This window comes from Lissotriton helveticus, chromosome 10, assembly GCF_964261635.1.
Source record: "Lissotriton helveticus chromosome 10, aLisHel1.1, whole genome shotgun sequence".
Lineage (NCBI taxonomy): Eukaryota > Metazoa > Chordata > Amphibia > Caudata > Salamandridae > Lissotriton > Lissotriton helveticus.
In genome coordinates, this window is record NC_136071.1 from 164,398,383 (window position 1) to 164,420,340 (window position 21,958).

Genomic DNA, 21,958 nt, shown 5'->3' on the forward strand with positions numbered 1-21,958 from the left:
TACAGAAAAACCTTAGTCCAGGCTCTGGTGATCAGTCGTCTGGATTACTGCAACGGTCTTTTAGCAGGAGCTAATGAAGAGGTTCTTGACCGTTTGCAGGTAATACAGAATACTGCTGCCAGATTGGTGCTGAACGCACCTCCAAGAACCCCATCGAAACCTTTGTTATGCAAACTCCATTGGCTGCCCATACGACTGCGAGTCAAGTTTAAGACTTGTTGTATTATCCATAAAAGTCTCCATAATTTAGGACCTGAATATCTGTCTACCAAATTTGCCCCATATAACCCAATTCGTACTCTCAGATCCAGCCAACAGCTGTTGCTAAAAGTGCCTAAATTCAACAAGACCAGACTGGGTGGCAGGGCCTTGTCAGTAGTGGGGCCAACACACTGGAATATGCTCCCACTATCACTGAGGCAGTGTTCCGACCATTTGAATTTAAGGAAAAATCTGAAAACCTTCCTGTTTAGTTTAGTCGGTTAATTTAATTTAATTTATCTTATTTGGTTCAGATTCAATGCATCAATTCTTCTGTTAGGACTATTGCTTTATCAGATCTGTCGTCAAAAGCGCGGAGATACTCCTCCGGGAGTGATTCACAGCGCTATACAAACCTGCAAATAAATAAATAAATAAATAAACTCCATCCACTCCGGATCTCCAACCGACCCCTGCCCTCACCACGTTTTCAACAAAGCCGACGCTATCATCGCACCCCATCTGCGGGACATCATCAACACCTCCTTTGACACCGCCACCTTCCCAGAGAGCTGGAAGCACGCGAACTCAGCGCTCTGCTGAAAAAACCATCAGCGGACCCCACCAAACTCAAAAACTACCGCCCCATCTCGCTCCTTCCGTTTCCGGCCAAAGTCATCGAGAAGACCGTCAACAAGCAGATGGCCGCCTTTCTCGAGACGAACGGATCCCTCGACCTCTCGCAGTCTGGCTTCCGGGCCAACCACAGCACCGAAACCGCCCTCATCGCAGCCACGGACGACATCCGAGCCGTGCTGGACAACGGGGAAACAGCGGCCCTCATCCTCCTGGACCTCTCCGCGGCGTTCGACACTGTCTGCCACCGCACCCTAGTGCAGCGCCTCAGCAACGTCGGAATCCAAGAGAAGGCACTAGAATGGATCATCTCCTTCCTCGCCGGAAGGACACAGAGAGTCCGCCTACCCCCGTTCAGATCAGAAGCCACCGAAGTCATCTGCAGCGTTCCTCAAGGCTCCTCGCTCAGCCCCACCCTCTTCAATGTCTACATGAGCCCCATGGTGGCCATCGCACGCCAACGCAACCTCAACATCATCTCCTACGCCGACGACACCCAGCTGATCCTCTCCCTCACCAACGACCCCGCCACCGCCAGAAGCAACCTACACGAAGGGATGAAAGACGTAGCCGAGTGGATGATGAACAGCCGCCTGAAACTGAACTCAAACAAGACGGAAGTTCTCATCCTGGGCTCCTCGCCCTCCGCCTGGGACGACTCCTGGTGGCCCCCGCCCTGGGCAGCGCACCCAAACCAACAGACCACGCACGCAACCTGGGCTTCATCCTGGACTCCTCCCTCTCCATGACCAGACAAGTCAACGCCGTCTCCTTGTCGTGCTTCAACATCCTACGCATGCAACGCAAGATCTTCCGGTGGATCCCCACCGAGACCAGGAAGACGGTCACCCAGGCCCTCGTCACCAGCCGACTGGACTACGGCAACGCCCTCTACGCCGGAACTACCGCCAAGCTCCAGAAGAGACTCCAGCGGATCCAGAACGCCTCAGCAAGACTCATCCTCGACATCCCCCGACACTGCCACATCTCCGGACACCTGAGAGACCTGCACTGGCTCCCGGTCAACAAGAGAATCACCTTCCGTCTCCTCGCCCACGCACACAAAGCCCTACACAACCAAGGCCCAGGATACCTCAACAGCCGCTTCAACTTCTACACTCCCACTCGCCAGCTTCGATCGACCAGCCACGCCATCGCCGCCGTCCCCCGCATCCGAAGAGCCACCACAGGAGGAAGGTCCTTCTCCTTCCTGGCCGCCAAGACCTGGAACTCCCTCCCTCCCCACCTCCGCCGGACCCAAGACCACCTCGCCTTCAGGAAGCAGCTCAAGACCTGGCTGTTTGAGCAGTAGCGCCCCCCCCCCCCCCAAGCGCCTTGAGACCCTCCGGGTGAGTAGTGCGCTATATAAATGTTTTGATTGATTGATTGAGTGTCATCCGATTTATGTGTAAAAAATTGGTCGACATGTTTCTTCTTATGTATGCAATTCGCTAAGCATTCTTCAGGACCTACTATCAGTTCCACGGCGGTATGTGCACCCTAAAGCACACCCTAACCTGAGGAACATTTGGTGATGTACAACTCACGGTTATACCAATGTGGTCTCTCGTAGGTTCGTAGACCATTAGAGCCTGCAATTGAAGAGTCAGAAAGATACACTTGATCAGCATTAATTACATGCAAAACAAAAAACAAAAAACAGGCAAGTCATTTACAGGAATACAGATAATCACATCAGGGCTGTTTTTATGCAAGAAAATGATCGAAAGGGTATCACAAACCACTAAGACAGTGCGTTTCATTTAGCCATCTTTCAGAAGTTCGCTTGCTAGTACAGTAAAATATGTGTATAGCACAACAAATTAAACATCCCTTTAGGATGTGCAGATCATACTCACTAAAACTCAAAGGTTTAGAGGTTTAAAGGGCGACAAAACACTCTAAAAAAGCTCGTTTTTTAAGTAAAGAATCGCTATGGTCCCATATTATAAAGCGGGGTCTTTTAGAACCTGTTTTCCTGCCGAAGACTTCAAACAAGTTCACTAATCTCTGGTGCTAGCCACACTTGATTATGGAAACCCCTTTAGCTTTACCTTGCGCCCTTGAAAGCATCTCTCCACAGATATGCATGATTCATGTTTTGCAGCAATAATTTGACCACACCTCATGTGTTCTTATATCCTTGAAATGGCTCCAATCAAAACCAGAAGTTCATTGAAACTTACTTGTATTAGTCACAAATTGCTATACTCCCAATCTCCAAACTCTTTCTCAAGAATAGGCTGACAACCCCTTTCAGAGAGCCTCTGGAAAGCATTGTGGCCTTTTATTCCTGATGTCCCGTGATCTGACCTTTTATAGGTTAAGAGCAACTGGGACTAGTACTACCCTTTTTATTCCTTGACTCAAGGTGGCAGCGTAGTTCGAGCAGATGAAGGCTCTTCAAGTAGGAGGTAAGATCCTGGGTGATGACCCTGCCTTCACAGTGGGCCCATACCAGTACACAGAAGTCACAAATTTTGCTTGCACAAGGGCGACAGCCCTAATTTTACGGTAATCCCCTCATGGCACACAGGAGTTGCCAACTTCTCAAGAGTTTGCAGGCAGCCTGCACTCTTGCAGCAGTCCCGACCTGATTGGGCATCTCTTACACTTTACTCACTGGGATCCTCTTACCAGGATTCACATGTGGGCTTTACTCTCTCCAGGTACTCTCCTCCTCCTCCTCCTCACAGAAGGTCCGCTGGTCTTGGCAGGCAGCCAGTAGGCTGGTTCTCCAGGCTCATGTCAATTGGGCTTGACTTTCTGGGTGAGGGCCACTTGCCCAGCCTGGATATTAGAAGACCTTGGTCCAGAAAACTGGCTCCAATAGCTAGAACTTTTAGTGATCTTCTCTCCTGTTGAACAGTGCTGTTGTACAACTTGGACCCAATCCAAACTCAGACACTGATTTGATTTAGTGTAGGTTCTGTTGATATTCCTGTTGTGGGTGTTGACTTCTTTGAAGTGCTGTCTGCCCTGTCCTTTGTCAAAAAGGACAGTTTGCCACATCAGGAGTGGCTCCAGTTTTGATTTACCCACAACACAGGCCAATGAAGTAACTGGGACTCACACCTGGCTGCCAGCCTCCATCAGCTCTGCATGGTCATTTATGCGAGTCTAGAAGCTAGGAGGCTAAGCCATTGCGTGCCCCACAGATGAATGATGAATTGATCAATGGTAAAAAAAAAAATAGCAAACTATGACTGGCACAACGATCCGTGTTTTTTACATTACATGACACAATGCACAATATTGATATGCTAATTTTGTGGAGAAAAAGCAATATCCATAACCCTTGCCAAAGATGCAATTGTAGGTAGTCTGCTAAAACCTCCAACGCTGTTTGTATGGAGCATGTTCCCCTTGTTAAAGAACGTGTAGCCTTTTCATTGACACCCAACCAGAAGAGGAATGGCCATGACTTTGACTAGGATGTCCTGGGTATTAGAAACCACTACTGCCATCCCCCAACTGGTTGGCATGGAAAAAACAAAATAAGGCCATTACTTCCTTAAGTGAGGTAGATCTTTCACGCTGATGTGTTTGTTCTGTCTGTTTTCAATGAGGCAGTATGTAACCAAGAATTACAAATCTCCTAGCTATTATAGCGAAAAGTTTCAATTCTATTAAGGACATGGAGGTGAGGATTGTTCTGTTCTCTCTTCACTTTATTGACAGCAGCCATTAAAAGAAACAACAAAAGACTTCATTTCCCATAATCCTAGGGGGAAAAAAATGACCATTTCAGCGACATTCAATGTCCAAACAAATGAGACCAGGCCCCCGATAGACCTTTGTTGCTGTCGCTGCCTCGTCTTTCTTCTTGCGACTTCAGACTGATAGTGCCATTCTTACTCGTGTTTCGACTCTTCCTATCCCGGAGGGAAAATGAATGGAGATATTAGAATCCGAAAACTCAATTTGATGATGCAACAAATCCGGCAGAAATTCACCTGATCCAATTCATCAGAAATAATACATTAACAAAATGTCCTTGAAGATCAGGAATAACCACCTTAACATGAACCCTTTTTACTGTAGGGAGGGAGAGTACGATGACGGGTGGGTTAATCCTTGCCTTTGTGTCCTTAATAGAATTTAAACTTTCCGTTATGATAGCTAGGACATTTTTTATTCTATGTCAGGATGGTTTGAAATAGAACTTCTTAAATGTTGAGTCCGAAGATCATTCCATTGCATTAAGGATATCTTCCAGGCAGGCCCCAAGGGGGAACGCCTTCAATGCAATAGCCCCTCTGGCTGAGTCAGTCCCAAACACCTTGGTGTCAATGACAGCTTCTTGCATGGCCCGCCAAACCCATTTGGCAATGGTAGGAGAATAGAACGCCTTGAACGGGTTCCTTAGGGCTACTAATAATTGCTGTTTAACGTGGGGGCGGAGGTCCACCTTCATAATTCTATATACACCTCATCATACACAGCTTTGGTGAATCTGGAGAGGAGGGATAATTAACCATTCAAGAATAGCATCTTTTACATCTTGAAATATGCAAAATAACACCTTCTGGGGTGAATACTCTACCCGTTATGTCCAGAGCCCTGACATCAGAAACACGCTGGCAGGAAATCAGGCAAAGAGTAGCTAGCTTGGCGGACAACTCCTTTTGGGAGAAGTATTTACTGGATTGCCAAGACAAAAGCAGGTGGATGACCTTGTTGACATCCAATAAAACAGAGTATTGGGGTTCTGGCGGGAGAGAGAGATAAATGCCTTGCAAAATCTTGCGCACCAAAGGGTGTTCCCCTGCTGGATAACCCCCGACTGATGAGTAACCAGCTGAGATTGCTGACCTATATTGTATTGATGGATCTATATGCAAGCGAATCTGAAGCCAAAGAAACAAGGAACAATGTCTGTCCCCATGGGAACCAGATGTCTTTGAAGACACCAGCCCAGCCATTGAGTCTACGCCGATCTATACAGATTGACTGTGCTATCTGCCCATGCCTTAGGAAGGAGGGGCGCAGCCTGTCGCAAAAGGTTGGGACTTTCCAATGTTCCCTGTAATCCTCCAAGCCATAACAGACAGAGACCCCTCCAGCGCTAGATGATGGGGATTCTCCTCCGGGTCTTTGAGGAGATCTGGAAACAGGGCTAGAGGGATTGGAAAATCCCAAGAAAGTTCCAGAAGAACCGGAGACCAAACTTGCGATTTCCAGGTCAGGGTCATTAGGTCTATGTCCACCCCTGTCAACGAACTTGGGCAGAGAGGAGCATGATCATTACGAATGGAGGGAAGGCGTATCCCCGTTCTCGTTGCCAATTTTGGTGAAAGGTGTCCATGGCTGCCGCCCCTGGATCTGGACTCCAGCTGACGTGCTTTGTGAGCTCGTGATCCAGAACGGATGCAAAGAGGTCCACCGAGAATGGGCCCCAACTGTTGCAGAGGGCTTGGAACAACTATGGATGTAAGCACCAGATGCTCATATCCTGAAGGTGTCAAGAGTGCCAATCAGCTACCTGATTCACTACCACTGGGAGATGCTCTGACAACACTGAAATCTGGTTCTCCAGGCAGCAATCCCAGAATCAGAGGGCCAGATCTGATAAGTTCTTGGATCAGGTACCCATGAGGTGGTTTATGTAGCGGACAGCTGCTATGTTGTCCACCTTGAGCAAAATCGCGCTTGATCTTTGGTCCAGCATTAGACCACGAACAAACCTGCCAGGAGATTGAGACAATCGATGTGCATGAACTGTTCTTGAGAAGACCACTGTCCTCCTGTGGAGAAGTCTTAACATCTGGCCCGCCAACTAGTGCCACTGGCATCGGGCTCTATGATCAGATCCGGAAGGGAACAAAAAATAGCCTGCCATTCCATGCTTCGATATGAGGCAGCCACCACTAAACCTCTTCTTCAGCTTCCTCTGACAGGGAAACTATCTGGGGGTATGTGAGACCCCTCCTGAGATGAAAAGCTTTCAACTGCTGGAGGGCCTAATAATGTAGTAGCCCCTGGATAGTGACCTGGATTGAGGATGACAGAAGCCCCACCACCCTTGCTATCTGGCAAAGGGAGGTGGGAAGTATGGCTGCCAGACGGCGCAGTTTAGGTTTGATTTTGGTCATCTTCTGGGAGGGAAGGCTGAGGGTGGCTCGGACTGAGTAGACCACAAAACCCAGGAACACTAGCGACCGAGAGGGGATAGAAGCTGATTTCTGTTGATTTATGATGAAACTGAGGGATTCTAGGAGAGAGACTGCCATTTGTAGATGTTGTAGCAAGAGGGTCCAAGGGCATTGACCTATAAGTAGGATGTTGTCTAAGTAGATGAAGAGACGATTGCCCCGGGTCCTGAGAAACTCTACCATTGGGCCATCAACTTGGTGAAGCACCACGAGGTGGACAAGAAATCAAAGGGGAGAGTGGTGAATTCGAAAGAATCTCCCCACCACTGAATCTGGAGAAAGGGGCGTTGGGGAGGGATGATCAGGATGGTTCAATAGGTGTCAATGAGATCTAGATGCACCATCCAATCGGAGAAGGGAGGAGGTCTTGTAATAGGTGGTTACCTTCCACTGCGAAGTGGCAAAAAACCAACCACTTGTTGAATTCCTTCAACTTGATCACTAGCCATTACCACCATCCTGTTTGTCCTCGACAAAGAGATCGCTTAAAAAGCCTCTTGGATGAGGGGAGGTTCACACTACCTTTGCGGAGTAGCTCCTATACTTCCAAATCCACCTACTTGTCCTGAGCGGGAGAGAAAACCAAAGGAATAGGGGACCTTCACTGGACGGGAGAGTTGTAAAACTCTATGTGGAATCCCTGTACTGTCAGGAGGACCCATGGATCAGAGGTAAGGGCCTCCCAGTTGGGAACGAAGTCCTGAAGTCTGCTTCCCGGACATTGATAAAGAAAAAGCTGTACACTCATCTTGAATGGCTCCAGTGTCCTCTTTTCGCACCCCGGTGATGAGCATAACCTCTGGGACGGTAGAAGTTGCCAAATTTAGAGGCATCTTGATATTGTCTCCTCTTGGCGCTGTATCCTTTGACTGGGTGTGAGTGTTTGATTGGTTCAGATGCTCCGTCCATCACCACCCCCTTTTGTACCACTTTTGGCCGCCATAAGTGTGGCAGGGTATGCTCAGACGTGAGTCCCTTGCTCACTTTGCCACTGGATTCAAGCAAGCCGGGCTGAAGACGGCTGTAATGCCAGAAACCGATCCCTGAAGCTTGTTTCCGGTCCAGGGAAGGCATGGCTTGGCAGTTCCGGCTGGACTGTTCCCATGAGGCATAGGGTCAGACTGATTTGCATATAGCCATGTCTGAACTGGGGTGGCAGAGTGGGCTAAAGAACAGTGATGGATTCAACCCAGATCTTTTGACTGGGTGTGAGTGTTTGATTGGTTCAGATGCTCCGTCCATCACCACCCCCTTTTGTATCCTTTGCTGGAGGCAGGATGCTGTGCGTGGCCGGCCGAACGCCCCCTGCTTCGACCAGCCCTGGTGAATACCTGGGGCCTAAAGATGCACTTTATAGATGCCCGGGCTTTGTATAGTGAATTAAAAGTTTGGCCAAACTTTCCTAGCTCCCGGATAAAATGGTCGCCGAACAACCCCCCTTGGGCAATGGGGCCCACCTCAGATGTAGCAAGGTCCCCCAGTTTTGAATCAATTTAGATTAGGAGCAAACAGTGCCGATCGGTGGAGATGGCGCACTTCGCATTCCTCAGGAAGATAATGGCCTATTGGGCCAAACCTGACAGGACCTCAGGTCAAATAGAGTCTACGATGCCTTGGCATCCTCTGCCATGTCTAGGATATGGGTCAAGTAGCCTGAAATATCCAAGAGTTTGTCCTGGTAGGCCCGCCAGGACCGATCAATCCCCTCTTTGACTCATGAATGTACTTTGCCAGGAAGTTAGCCATGGGCTCATCAATATCAGGTGTGATCGCTACTTGATCCCTTAGGGATGGACGGGGCATTCCGCTCGTTGTCAGTTCCAAATTTCCATATCTAACAGCTTATGAAGCTGTCCAGCCACAAAGGCTGTGACCTAACCCGCAGGGGCCCTATTCTAAGGAGCGGGATGCACCATACTCTTGGTGAGGGGTGCCATGTGCGGGACTCCAGATCAAGCTCTTCGTTGGAACCAGGCTCAGAGTCCGACCCTTGCGGGGGCGGGCAAGAGGGGAAAGAAGTCCCCAGTGGTTGCAACCCCAAGAGCTCGGGTTACGGGGAATCTAGGGGTAGCGGCTGAGAGTGGTCCATGAAGAAGTCTCACTCTTTCTGGAGTAGCTAGTGTCCTAAAATAAGGTATAATAATAAGGGAGGCTATAATACTAGCGCTGGGATTTCCAGACAGTCAATGAGGAGTTCGGCAAGGTGGGGGTCTCACCAGCCCAATAATGCTGCGCAGGGGGCCAATAACAGGTGTTATGTCCTGCAGGACACCACACACCCACAACCTCACTGGGTAACTGGGTAACTGGACGTGCCTGGGCCTGTGTCCAAGAGCTCACAGTCACAGACACATGCTAAGTACTTCACGTACAGACTCTCCGTAAAGGAGTACCCGCTACAGGCATATGGGGCACTAGGAAGCCACAGAAGCTGATCACCTGTCCGGCCGTGCTGTTCGCTTTAAGCTGCGCGCTGGTGTGGGGCAGCAAGACGCGCTGAGCGTGGAATTGAAAATGAAGGTCCCTCTAGTGACCGGAGGGCCACACCAAAATGGCTTCATTCGTCACAGTGCACATAAGGTATTTAATTACAGCTGCCGCCGAGGAGCAACTAGTATTCCCGAGGCTGAGCAGCAGTAACAAACGTATAAACAATTAAAATTAGGAAAATTAGCAGAAATAGCACAGTTAAACAGGCAACAAAGAAGAAATAGGCCAGAGGTACTTAATCCGGCTGCTGGAACAATGAAGAAAGAGCAACAAGAGGTCCTGGCCTCATTTGACTCGACATTGAATGTTGGTGAAATGTTTACTTTTTTCCCTAAGGTTTATGGGAAATGCAGTGTTTTGTTTTTTCTTTTAATGGCTGCTGTCAATAAAGTGAAGAGAGAACATCGTATTCCTCGCCTCCGGTCCTGATATAGAATCATATAAGTACCTGGTTGGACAAAAGAAAATATCTGGTTTAATGTACATATAAGGATCAAGCCCAAAAAGGAAAAATTAGGAAGGATTACTGCTTGAAGTGAGGCTGCCGAGTAGTGTTTGTTTCTATATATTTATCATTTATTGAAAGTAGGTTTCTTTGTGCTGGTGGCAACAGAAGGCAAACTATAGGTGTAATGTATTACCTGGACTTCAATAATTTATGGAGTTTTAGGTGGCTGCCTAATTTTATTAAAGTTGCAAGATGGCTTCCATTTATATCGAGTGCACTGTTAAAAAAACTATGTTTTTATAAAACTATACAGAAAAGTAATTGAGGTGGAAGTTTGTAAGGCAGCATGCTTGCCGTTGGACTGCACACCCTGGCATCTGGTGGGTTAGAACAATTCTTCAAACTTTTCTCATCCAGGCAGATAAAGCCACTCAAGCCACCACTGGTATTGAATTGTTATTGTTAAAACATCTGCTACATGGGTTCTGTTTATTGGTCTCTGCTATTGTCTTTTACGTTTTTTATCCTTGCCATGAGGCCCTTAAGCCACCAGGAATGGATTTAGTACATAAATCGATATGTTTAGCTACCTTGAAACTTCCCTCATTATCGTTGTATGGGGGAGCGCAATTCCTTACTCCATTAGTAAGATGTTTTGGCTCAGAGTCGGTGTACCCATGCAATGTTTGACCCTACCAGGGAGATGGAGATCAAGAAACTGAAGGAAGTGGATTAACAATGTCTGGCTTTGAACAGTGGGATAAGGTCATTTAAATTCCAAACCTAACCCCCTGCCATGTCTTCTTTTTCACAGGTATATAATTCCATCCCTGCAGAGAACTGATGCTGGATTTTATCAGTGTGTGGTGCGGAACCGAATGGGAGCTCTGATGCAGAGGAAAACAGAGGTCCAAGTTGCATGTAAGTGGGAACCAAAGACCGTCTTGAATTTCTTGTCAACACTAATTAAAGTTACCTTGTTCTTCAAGGCACAACTGCAGACATGAACAATCATAACAAAAAGGTTACTAGGAATTCTTAAGTAAATTGTTAGACACAAATGTTACAGTGCAGGCATTTACAGTTTTGGATTGTCAGTGGTTGTCTATTGCTCAAGTTATCCTATTGATGCAAAGTAGACATTTAATTTAATATTTTACGTATCTGAAATATTAAATAAAGGTTATCTCCCACTGTTACATGTTGGTCATCTGTTTATGTAACCATAATAGCCAGCATATCCTGATTACAGCATATATGACACATAGCCTCAAAAGATTCCGTTGAATGAACATTAGGATTAGGAATGAAAACATAAGAAACACTGAAATTTCCCACTATGCTTTCAAAGTAGCCCCAATGCTTTGCTCATGAACTCCTACATGACATCGTCAATGACATCATTTATGACCTTATTTAACACATCACTTATCACATACTGCGACCTCAAACAATAGCATTATATGAAATAATGTTGTTCTCTGGTTATTTCAGTTTTTTCTCCATTTAACTTGTGCAGTGACAAAGACATTGCAGACTCACAACTGGATCTCAATGAAAAAAAATTAAAAATAACAAGTTTAACAATGTCTGTTGTTAATAAGTGTAAATGCAGAATACTTTTTTTTTTTCTTCCAGTAAGACGTTTACTTTCAAACAACAGCTTAAGACTTCCATGTGATATCTTTGCGGATACCAATGACATGAATGTACAACTGATCAGCCATTGATATCTTTGCATTATTACACTGTCCTCTATTTAAAGTGAAAATCATTACAGTGTTGCTTGCATTCTTATTCAGACTCAACAATCTCTTCTTTAAGTGGTGCTGCAGTTGACACTGCTTTGCAGGTTTCTACAATAGGTAGATAACCCAGATAGTATGATGGATCAACCCAAGGTGCACCACAAGGTATAATAAGCACTGCTACTCCGAGATCCTAAAGTATCTTTGGTGGTTAGTCAACAGTGAAAGTAACTTTTATACCACCGTGGAATAATATAGCCTTAGAGCCCGCCGTAGCTGGCTCTACCAGACATTAAAGGCGCACTCCAGCGTTAAAGGCCCGAGCCAAAGGCAAGGGCCTTTAACAATGGAGTGGGCCTTTAATGTCTGGTAGAGCCAGCTACGTCGGGCTCTAAGGCTATAAGAACATTATGCCCCAGAATGTTCTAATTTGTAAAAACAAAGGCCTCTCCGAGCCCCAGTGTGTTTAAATCCCCAATGACTCCGAGAGGCCTATGTTCACAGCATTATCTGTAAAAACGAAGAAAACATTGGAATGTTGTTCTCCTGGCTTCTACCAGCCAATATATGTTTACAATCTGTATTCAAAATACCTGTTGAGTAATTTCCGTACATTTGGTTGATTTTGATGCTGTCTCTAGTGCTGCAACATCTTCCAGTTTCAGACTGATGCCAGACTGCAATAAAGCTCAAGCTCTGCAGGGATGGCTCTCTCCAGATGCCATTATCCCCTCTTGTCTGCACTGGCAAATTCAGGTGCTTCTTGCCTAGTTTGTGTCTAGTTCAAATAGTTGCCCAGTTAGACGACCTTAATAACATCCACCTTCAAAAAGCATTTGGTTCTCTAGTTTCATCAAAAATGCAAATACATTGGACATAGTCATGGTTCACTCCACTGATCAAAGAACTTAAATGAAAAATGCACACTATAAAAAGTGATTGCTCTTTGTTAAGGCGTAATAAAAACTGTGCCTTTGCAAAGGTATGGCAACATTCGCTGGTCCTGGTTTACTCAATCCTGTTTACTCAATCTTCCATCCCACTTCAAAGTCATTCACCTCCATCCTCTTGAACAAAGGCAGAACACACCTAGGCACTTCTGAACCCTACTTGGATTTCATTACAACGGACTTGCATTCCTTTGCTATTTCTAATAATCATCAACTCTGCGTTAATAATCACCTAGCTTCCGGGTCGGGGGGTGGGGGGGTCTTGAACAGGTCAGACCACTCCTAAAGAATCCCTGTCTAGACCCATCCTTTGCTAGTAACCATGTCTGTATTATGAGTCTGCCACCATATGCAATTATTAACTTAAGTGCTAAGGCTTTTCCACACCACTACAGATTACTTGTATATGGAGGGCAGTTTGCTCTTCGGTCTTGATGGCATTATTTCCGCAAAAGAAGCCAGCCAGATTTGTGTCCTTTTTTCCCACATGTACCCAAGGTATGTGAATTCTTCAAGAGGGAACCAGGAAAAAAAGCAAACTGTAGCAATTAAATACAATAGAAAAAAAGTACTATGTTATAAAATGTGTGTTTCTTTTCTAAAGATGACATCATCAAAAGATTTCCCTTTTCACAGCCTTCAGGAACATGCAAAGTTGAGAAAAAAACTTTTGAAGGTTTCTAACTGGTAGTAGTATTTTCTATTATTATTGTTTCTTCCTTCTTGCAGTTTGTGGGACAAACAATAGGTGAAATGCATGGATGAATCTGGAAAGCTGCACATTACTGCAATTACACAACCGTTTGAATTCAGGAATAGGTCCTAGTTTAACTATTTGTTGAAATTAAAAACTAATGAAAGTAGGTACGTAAAAATAGAAATAGGTGACCATGTTTTCATCTGTAATTTGTTGTCTTCATGGCCCATCTACAAGGATAATCTTCCTGTCACATTAATATGTAGTGTATGTTGATTATCCAAAAACACCCAACACCCAGAGCCATTAACTGAGTTGCAGCTTATGATTTTTCTCGAATCTATGACATAATATCGACAGACAGAATATCTACATACAAAAATATCGACACAAAAATATCGAAATCAAAAATATCGGAGTCCTATCTTCATAAAGGTAAGTACAAAAATATCAAAAAATTAATATCGTAGTACAAAAATATCGAAAATAAAAATATCGTTTTTTAAATATATTAATAATGTAAAAATAATTTTAAAATACATATAAATTTACAAATATTAAATAAAAACATTAAAACATAATTAAAAAATTAAAACTAATACATATACATTTAAAATAAATTAAAAACGTAATAATTTAATGTAATTTTATTTTTTTTAATTTCATTTAATTGATTTAATTTAAATATAAATTTATTTTATTTTTACCCTGCACGCCTGTACCTCAAAAACCCAAAACTGACCCTGAACCCTAAAAATACCCCTTTACCCAAAAACCCAAAACTGACCCTGAACCCTAAAAATACCCTTTTACCCAAAAACCCAAAACTGACCCTGAACCCTAAAAATACCCCTTTACCCAAAAATCCAAAACTGACCCTGAACCCTAAAAATACCCCTTTACCCAAGAACTGAAAACTGACCCTGAACCCTAAAAATACCCCTTTACCCAAAAACTGAAAACTGACCCTGAACCCTAAAAATACCCCTTTACCCAGAAACTGAAAACTGACCCTGAACCCAAAAAATACCCCTTTACCCAAAAACTGAAAACTGACCCTGAACCCTAAAAATACCCCTTTACCCAAAAACTGAAAACTGACCCTGAACCCAAAAAATACCCCTTTACCCTAGAACTGAAAACTGACCCTGAACCCTAAAAATACTCCTTTACCCAAAAACTGAAAACTGACCCTGAACCCTAAAAATACCCCTTTACCCAAAAACTGAAAACTGACCCTGAACACTAAAAATACCCTTTTACCCAAAAACTGAAAACTGACCCTGAACCCTAAAAATACCCCTTAAAAAAACTAAAACATATAAAATTTAAAATATTATTATATACTTACCTATACTTACGTTGTAATGGTATGCGTTGTAAAGGTACCTGCGTTGTCAAAACATGCGTTGTAAACACATGCGTTGTAATGGTTTTTGCGTTGTAAAAATTTCGTTGTAATGGTAGTGCGTTGTAAAAGTTGCGTTGTAAAGGTTGTTTCCCCGGTGGATAGCGTAGGGGTAAAAATTACTATTCACACTCCAGAGGGTGCAACAGTAGGGAAAGCGTTGGATAGCATGGGGGTAAAAATTAATTCCCACACTACTCCCACTTTAACACACAACACACTACACATATAAAAAAGACAATTAATATAAATTTCAATTAATCAATTAATAATAATTAATATTACTAAATTGATGTAATTATAAATGAACTAATTAACACATATTAATTACTAATTAATTAACAATAAATACCAACAAATAAATACAATCGCTTTAATTTATTAAATTTAATTATATCACACCCTATCCACCTATAAACACACAACCCACTACACATAAATAAATCACATCATTTAATCACTTAATAATTATTAATTACCAATTAATTATTAATTAACAATAACAAAAACAATAAATATATTAGCACATTAACTCTAATTAATTTAATTAAATAATTAATAATATTTAATTACCAATTAATTATTAATTAACAATAACAATAAATTAAATATATTAGCACATTAACTCTAATTAATTTATTTTACTAATTAATATTATTTAATTACCAATTAATTAATTAACAATAACAAAAATGTATATATATTAAAACATTAACTCTAATTAATGTAATTAACTAATTAATATAAATTAATTACCAATTAATTATTATTTATTAATATTTACAAAAATATATTAATTAATTAATTATTATTAAATTACTTCCCACCCTATTCCCCTATAAACCCACAACCCGCTCTGATACTAAAACGCAAAATGTAAACAAATTTACTAATTTTCAAACATACATTACAAAACATATTTAACAAACATATAAACAAAATAATAAAATACATAACACTAAACAAATTTTAGATATTACTAAATTTCGATATTTTCGATATTATTAACATACATACCTTAAAAAAACGATATTCTGTCTGTCGATATTTTGGACATCGATATTCTATACCATCGAAATTAAAACATCGATATTATTGTATATCGATATTTTAAGTTCGATATTTTGTCTCACTACCATTTTTCTCTCGATACTGACCATGTATAAAATAGGACAATAACTTATGAATGAAAAATGGTTATAAAGGAAAGTCATGCAGTTTTTTAAATTTGTCCAAGAATCTGAGCTTAAGTAATTCATATGACTATATTTGTGTTATCCTTAATTTCATGTTATTTTGCACAATATGTTATTTCCTGCACAAACTTAAGAAAATTAAATTGATAATAAATGTTCTGTTATTTTGTATTCCTATACTACACAATAAAAATTGTACCACCCCTGTGTAGGTGGGCCTATCGCCTGCAACAGATGAGGCCCCATAAACCATGCTGGAGACGTCACAGTTTTTCTTTGTGATCTGTGGTGGTTGACAAAATACCTACCTCCCAGCATTTCCACAAATCTCCCAATAGAAATTATACCCATTTGTGTGGGTGAGCATGTCGCCCCGAACAGCAATCAGCTAAAACTTTGATTATGTCAAGTTAATGTTATCATTGTTACGGTTTTAGACCGCTCCTTTGACATGTGTTAGATTCCCACACACATGGGGTGTAGCATGTTTATTGGAAAACATGTGGGAACGTTGTTAAGACTTTGCCCATTGACCTTAAGTGCCTGTGATTTCTGTCGCATAAACATGGGAAAAATATGAGTTGTGACCCAAACATGACATTTGCAGGCCATTCTCATTAGAAAACAAGCTGGGATCCATGCACATCACAGCATTCTGGATTCCGCCAGGTTGCTAGTTTTCAAACATGCCTAGGGGTTTGTTAGTTCTTGGGCCCCATTTGACCATAAGCAGTAAAGCTGTGACCATCCTTCAAGGAAAGAGAGAGGAATTTGGGTCTTTAAGTTATACTATGTTATTTGTAGGTCATTCTGGATAAGAAAATATGGTGAAACACACCCAAGCTACAACACCCAGGATTTATTTGGGAGCAGTTTTGACATTTTGATTAGGGGAAAGGGGCTAAATCTCCTATTCTGCCTCCCCACTTTTGGCAGAAATACTATCTGGTGCCCGACGGAGGATTCAATGCCTAGATGGTCCTGCACCCTAATCTATTTGGTTTCTCACTTTTTCCCCTGATAGTCTGGAGGGCCTTACCTCCTATTTGCCCATCAATGGGTGGAAGTCGGACAGCCAACCACATTATGGGGGGAAAATTGAGAAACAGAATGTGGTGAAGACTTAATCCATATTGGCACTGGACTACAGGCTCACCTTCACCCAAAAAACAGTCTTTAAGCTTACGTACAAGGAAATTGGAGGGTTCACCTCCAATTGTGTTGCCTAAAGGAGCTGAAAACCCACTAGGTACCAGAGATTTGGTTTGAATAAAGAATTATGTGGATCATTCCGCTGGTAGCCAGATAATCTTTCTATCACCCACAGAAAGACCAAATCAAAGGTTTACATCCTCACTTCTACCACATATGTCAAACTATGTCGATAGAATCTAATTTTGCTCACTTGCCATTGGGACGGCTGCAGTATTTCGGTGAGAAAAGCTGTTTGGGCTCCAGGGGAAGGGTATAGCATGAAACCAGGACGGTCTGGCCATAACACCATTGTTTCTTTAAAAGAAAATACCCATAAGCCCCCAAAACATCCTGAGCCCGAATTACACATCTGACGCTTGGTCTCTGTGCCTCAGGGCACCCTTAATTAGGGGTTCCATAGCAAAGACAAGAAAGTGCACTTGTTTACAAAGCAGTTCTGCCATCAGAGCGGGTCCGAACCCGAACACTTAGGGCCCCATTAGGATGGCGGGCGGACTTTGCCCGCCCGCCATCCTCACGGTACTAGGGACCGGCCGCCATGAGGGCGGGGGTCCCGTTGGCAGCATTAGGATGCGCCCGCCACAGTGGCGGGCGCATCCTGTATTCCCATCATTGTGGCGGGCGGTGCACTCTGCACCGCCCGCCACAATGCTGAAAAAGCTTTGCAGCATTTGCATGACGAATGCGGCAGGCACCGCGCGGTGCCTGCCGCTTTCATTATGCAAATGCAGGGGGGTACCATAGGTACCCCCCTGTGTGCACCCCCCTACTGTGCTGCACTCTGGGGGCCCGCAGGGGGCCCCCAGAGTGAAGTCCGCCTGCCTTTCCGTGGCGGCATTGCCGCCACGGAAAGGCATTGTCAGATATCTATTCTAATATGGCTGGCGGTGTCTGATAGACACCGCCACCATGTTATCACTTATCCGCCCCGGCCGCCAGGCGACCGGGGCGGAAAACAGGCGGGCGGTGTTACCCACCGCTGCGGTCCCCTCCGCCATCGTAATATGGCGGGGGGGAACGCAGGGAAGGATGTCGGGCGGATTGCCTCCGCCAGGGTGGCGGTGGCCACCGCCACCCTGGCGGAGGCAATCCGCCCGACATCCTAATGGGGCCCTTAGCGTCTACACCCTAGGAGAGCGCATTAGTGAAAGACAGGGTGGCATGGTGAAAGCACAGCACTGTCCCTCATTGGATGTGGCCTGGCCTCTCTTTGCAAAGCGGGAAATGCATCCCTTTGCAGGTGGGTTACTGCATCCACCTGCAGGAGTTTTCCAGGAAGGTAATTGAGGGGCCCTTGATCACTTCCCAAGGGACACCCACAAGATACACTGTTTGAGCTCCAGTAGTTGAGGGTGCGATCCAGTGCCAGGTCGGGCGGTCCTTATTTCTTTATAATTGACAAGAAAAAAAATCCCTCATGTTGTGTGCTTTCTGCACCCTTGTAATGCCCCGATTGGGACTAAATACACCAATATCTTGAGTGGGGTAGAAATACTGTTTACATTTGAGGCGACCTGTGCTGCCATGCTAGAATTGGCCTGCCTCCAACCTATATAATAAATAAAAAAAATAGGCAATACCTGGTTCCTAGCAGTGGTGTAATTGGTGGTTAGTCCCCAATATTCCCCCCAGGATAGCATAACGCCTGGGACTCAGGGGTGAGGGGTGCCACCCTATGCCTGCACTGTCCATCCATGCCCACCGGCTATCTCATGTAGTCAAGTATGGAGGGCAGGATTGTTGTGAAACCCCCAAATACAGGTTGGGCTTCCAGGATCGGTGGTGTTCTCTAATGCTAGGTCAGGCCAGCCCTCCCTCTTTTTTTCAAAATAAGCTGTATAATATGCTTTCTTTCTACTCACCTGCAGGAGAGTAGATGGGGACGGGCTTAGGGGCATGGGGCCCGATGCAAGGACTTGCCAGCCCTCATTATTTTTAGGGAATGGGCGAATGTTTAAGGAGGCACATTTTCTGGATATACCGACTACCCCAATAATTAAAGGAAGGGGAGTAAGTTTGTAATGTTCATGCAACATATGGTATATCTAAAAAGGATGAATTTATAAGTGCCTACAAGGTCTAGGTCAATTGTGTATTAATTGCATTGTGAGCGGAGGGCGACCTATGACTAGCTTTACCCTCTAAGCTCCTGGTAGTTTCAATATTGTGAACGGCGGCCCAGCCGTGAGAGCATACACAGCCTTTGAGTTCCCTGTTTTATTAATTTTCACACTTGTGTTGCACCTGGTTCCTGTGTGGCCCCTCTTCCCATCGCATATAACTTTAGTTTACTATTAAGCCAGACTATGGATAAGAACTGTCTGGCTTTTACAGACGACCAGATAGCCGCTATTTTAGCGGCTCCCTCACTTTTTTCAGACACTCCATTATTAGGGAACACCTCTGTGAGAGAAGAGTGGGAGAAACTTAGTAATTTAAAGAAGAAGCAATTCAGAATAGCCCTACATGGGGCATTGATGTCAGAATACTACGCAGCAGGAGCCTCCCCTGCTAGCCTTCTTGTAAGAATAGAACCTAGAATTTTCTTGGACGATAAAATATTCAGGCTAGACTGGAGTTACATAGCCAATAAATGAACCAGGGATTGGCTAATTCTTATCATTAGCACAGCTCAGAGACTTAGTGAAGAACTCCTGAAGGAGATCCTCGAGCTCGAAGAGAGCATTAAGCGTGATAACACCCTCACGAATGCCAAAGAACATCTTAGCCTAACTGAATACAAGAGCTATATGATAAATCAGAAAATGAAAGGGCTCCAGAGAAACCTACAGAGATATCCACATTAATGGGCTTTCCCATACGTAACTGACTCACACTATCAGTCAGGACCTGAACAAGTCAATCAGACAGGTCAACGTAGAGGGTGGGGGGGTAGACAGCAACAACAACAACAGAAACGTACCCCAGCGAATTGGTCATTTGACAATACGTCTAGTGAAGACGATCAATATAGGCCCCAGGGGAATAGAGTGAGGTTCACTCCACAGCAACAGAGTAACGCAGAATTAGGAACTTTGCTGCATTCTTTTTTAGAACAGGGACAAGGGGCCAGCAGGGGAATGGGGCAACTAGGAAGAGGACGAGGCAATTGACCTCCCCAATGGCAATCCTATTCCCCGAGACAAACCCGGAGCAGAGGCAGACAACCTCTATAAATAACATCGTGGTAAATTTGTCAGACTATATTCTGTCTGAGAATGAAGAACGTGTCCTTAACAAAGGTCTAGGGTTCGTTCCCACACCCACACATGACCCCTTCAAATGTAGAGTGGAGTTTTTCGAGACAGTTCGGAAAATTAAGTTTAAGAAATTCTTTGTTAATCAACCACAAGAGGCTCAAGGGGGTTTCAATACAAATCTACGAAATCCTTCCACTTTTATACCACCGAGTGCAGCTGTGGGCCCTTAGATCGTGGTTTTCGAGTCCAAAGTTTTACAAGACATCGAACAACTTGAATCACAAAAGAGAAATATGGGGTATAAAAACATGTCCAGATCTGACTGGGAAGCAGTCAAGACCTTGCAAAATAACTTGAAAATAACGATAAAAAGCGCTGACAAAGGGGGTGCGGTAGTTGTGCTTAACACCCGGGACTATGAGGCAGAAGTCCTCCGTCTACTCAATGTCCGTGCAAACTACCAGCCTTTGACAAAAGACCCCACACCTGAACTGCTTAAACTCATTAAAGAAATGGTGGGCGAGGCAAGAGAGAAAAAATGGATTTCCACAAAAGAAGCAGAGTTCCTGGTGAATACCAACCCCAGGACCCCTGCGTTCTACGTCCTACCGAAAATACATAAGCCTGCCCGGCCACCACCGGGCAGACCGATTGTATCGGGTATACAATCTATCCTTGAACCCCTCTCTCAATTCGCAGACTATTTTCTGCGTGAGTCTGTTGTTACTCAAAAATCTTTCATAAAAGACACGATGGATATTTTGAATGTGATCAGTGAGATGACTTTTGATTCCACACTAGAAATATTGGTGACCATCGATATCGAGTCTTTATATTCCTGTATCCCCCAGGATGCCACGCTGGTGGCAGCGGCTAGGGCCCTGGGGGAGCAGGAATAAATAAAGGTAAATGTATACTTGTAAAGCGCACAGCTGCCCCAGCAACGGGGCGTCCCGGCGCTGTATAACTCTGGGGAACCCGTCCTGGCTTTCCCTGTGGGATGGTCCCTTGCTGGGAGTCCCCAAGGTGGAGCCAGGCATCCCCGGAATTGGTGGGGCCGTTGTGGAGATTAGGCAAGCTAATGCCCAGAGTTGCCGAGTGGAACCCCTGATTAGAGTAAGCACCGAAGCGAGAATGATCAAGTCCGCTGACCAAGGTCCACGACCCTGCCGCGTCGGGAATTGAACCCTGGTCCCGGGCTGACTTCTGCTCTCAGGCCTGCTGCCTCTAACCAGTGAGCCACACTACTTCGGAATGGTTTTACGATGCACCGCAAACATTTGTATTGCAATGCATCGAAATAGCTTTGACACGAAACTTCCTTGGCTACAAGGACAAGTTGTTCTTGCAGACCACAGGGACCTCCATGGGGGCTACGATGGCGCCCAGTCTGGCCTGCATATATGTAGGCCAATTCGAAGAGCACATCGTCTACTCTCCTACCAATCCCTTCAGAGACCACGTGCGTCTCTGGAGGAGATATATAGACGATGTGCTCTGTATCTGGACTTGAGAGGAACCCAAATTGTTGGAATTTCTCAACTGGCTTAATGGTCAAGATCAAAGTCTCCGGTTCACCTGGTCCTATAGCCGGGACTCGGCAGTGTACCTGGA

At 44.4% G+C, this 21,958-nt stretch overlaps 1 protein-coding gene across 2 annotated transcripts in view; it reads left to right on the plus strand.

Moving 5' to 3' along the window:
• The window catches only part of SDK1 (sidekick cell adhesion molecule 1), a 2,171,476-nt gene that overhangs the window by 575,778 nt on the left and 1,573,740 nt on the right, over window positions 1-21,958 (plus strand). For both annotated transcript variants that reach the window (XM_078665001.1, XM_078665002.1), the window contains exon 3: window positions 10,745-10,851. In XM_078665001.1, the coding sequence (XP_078521127.1) occupies window positions 10,745-10,851 (107 nt within the window). The remainder of the gene's footprint in view (window positions 1-10,744; window positions 10,852-21,958) is intronic.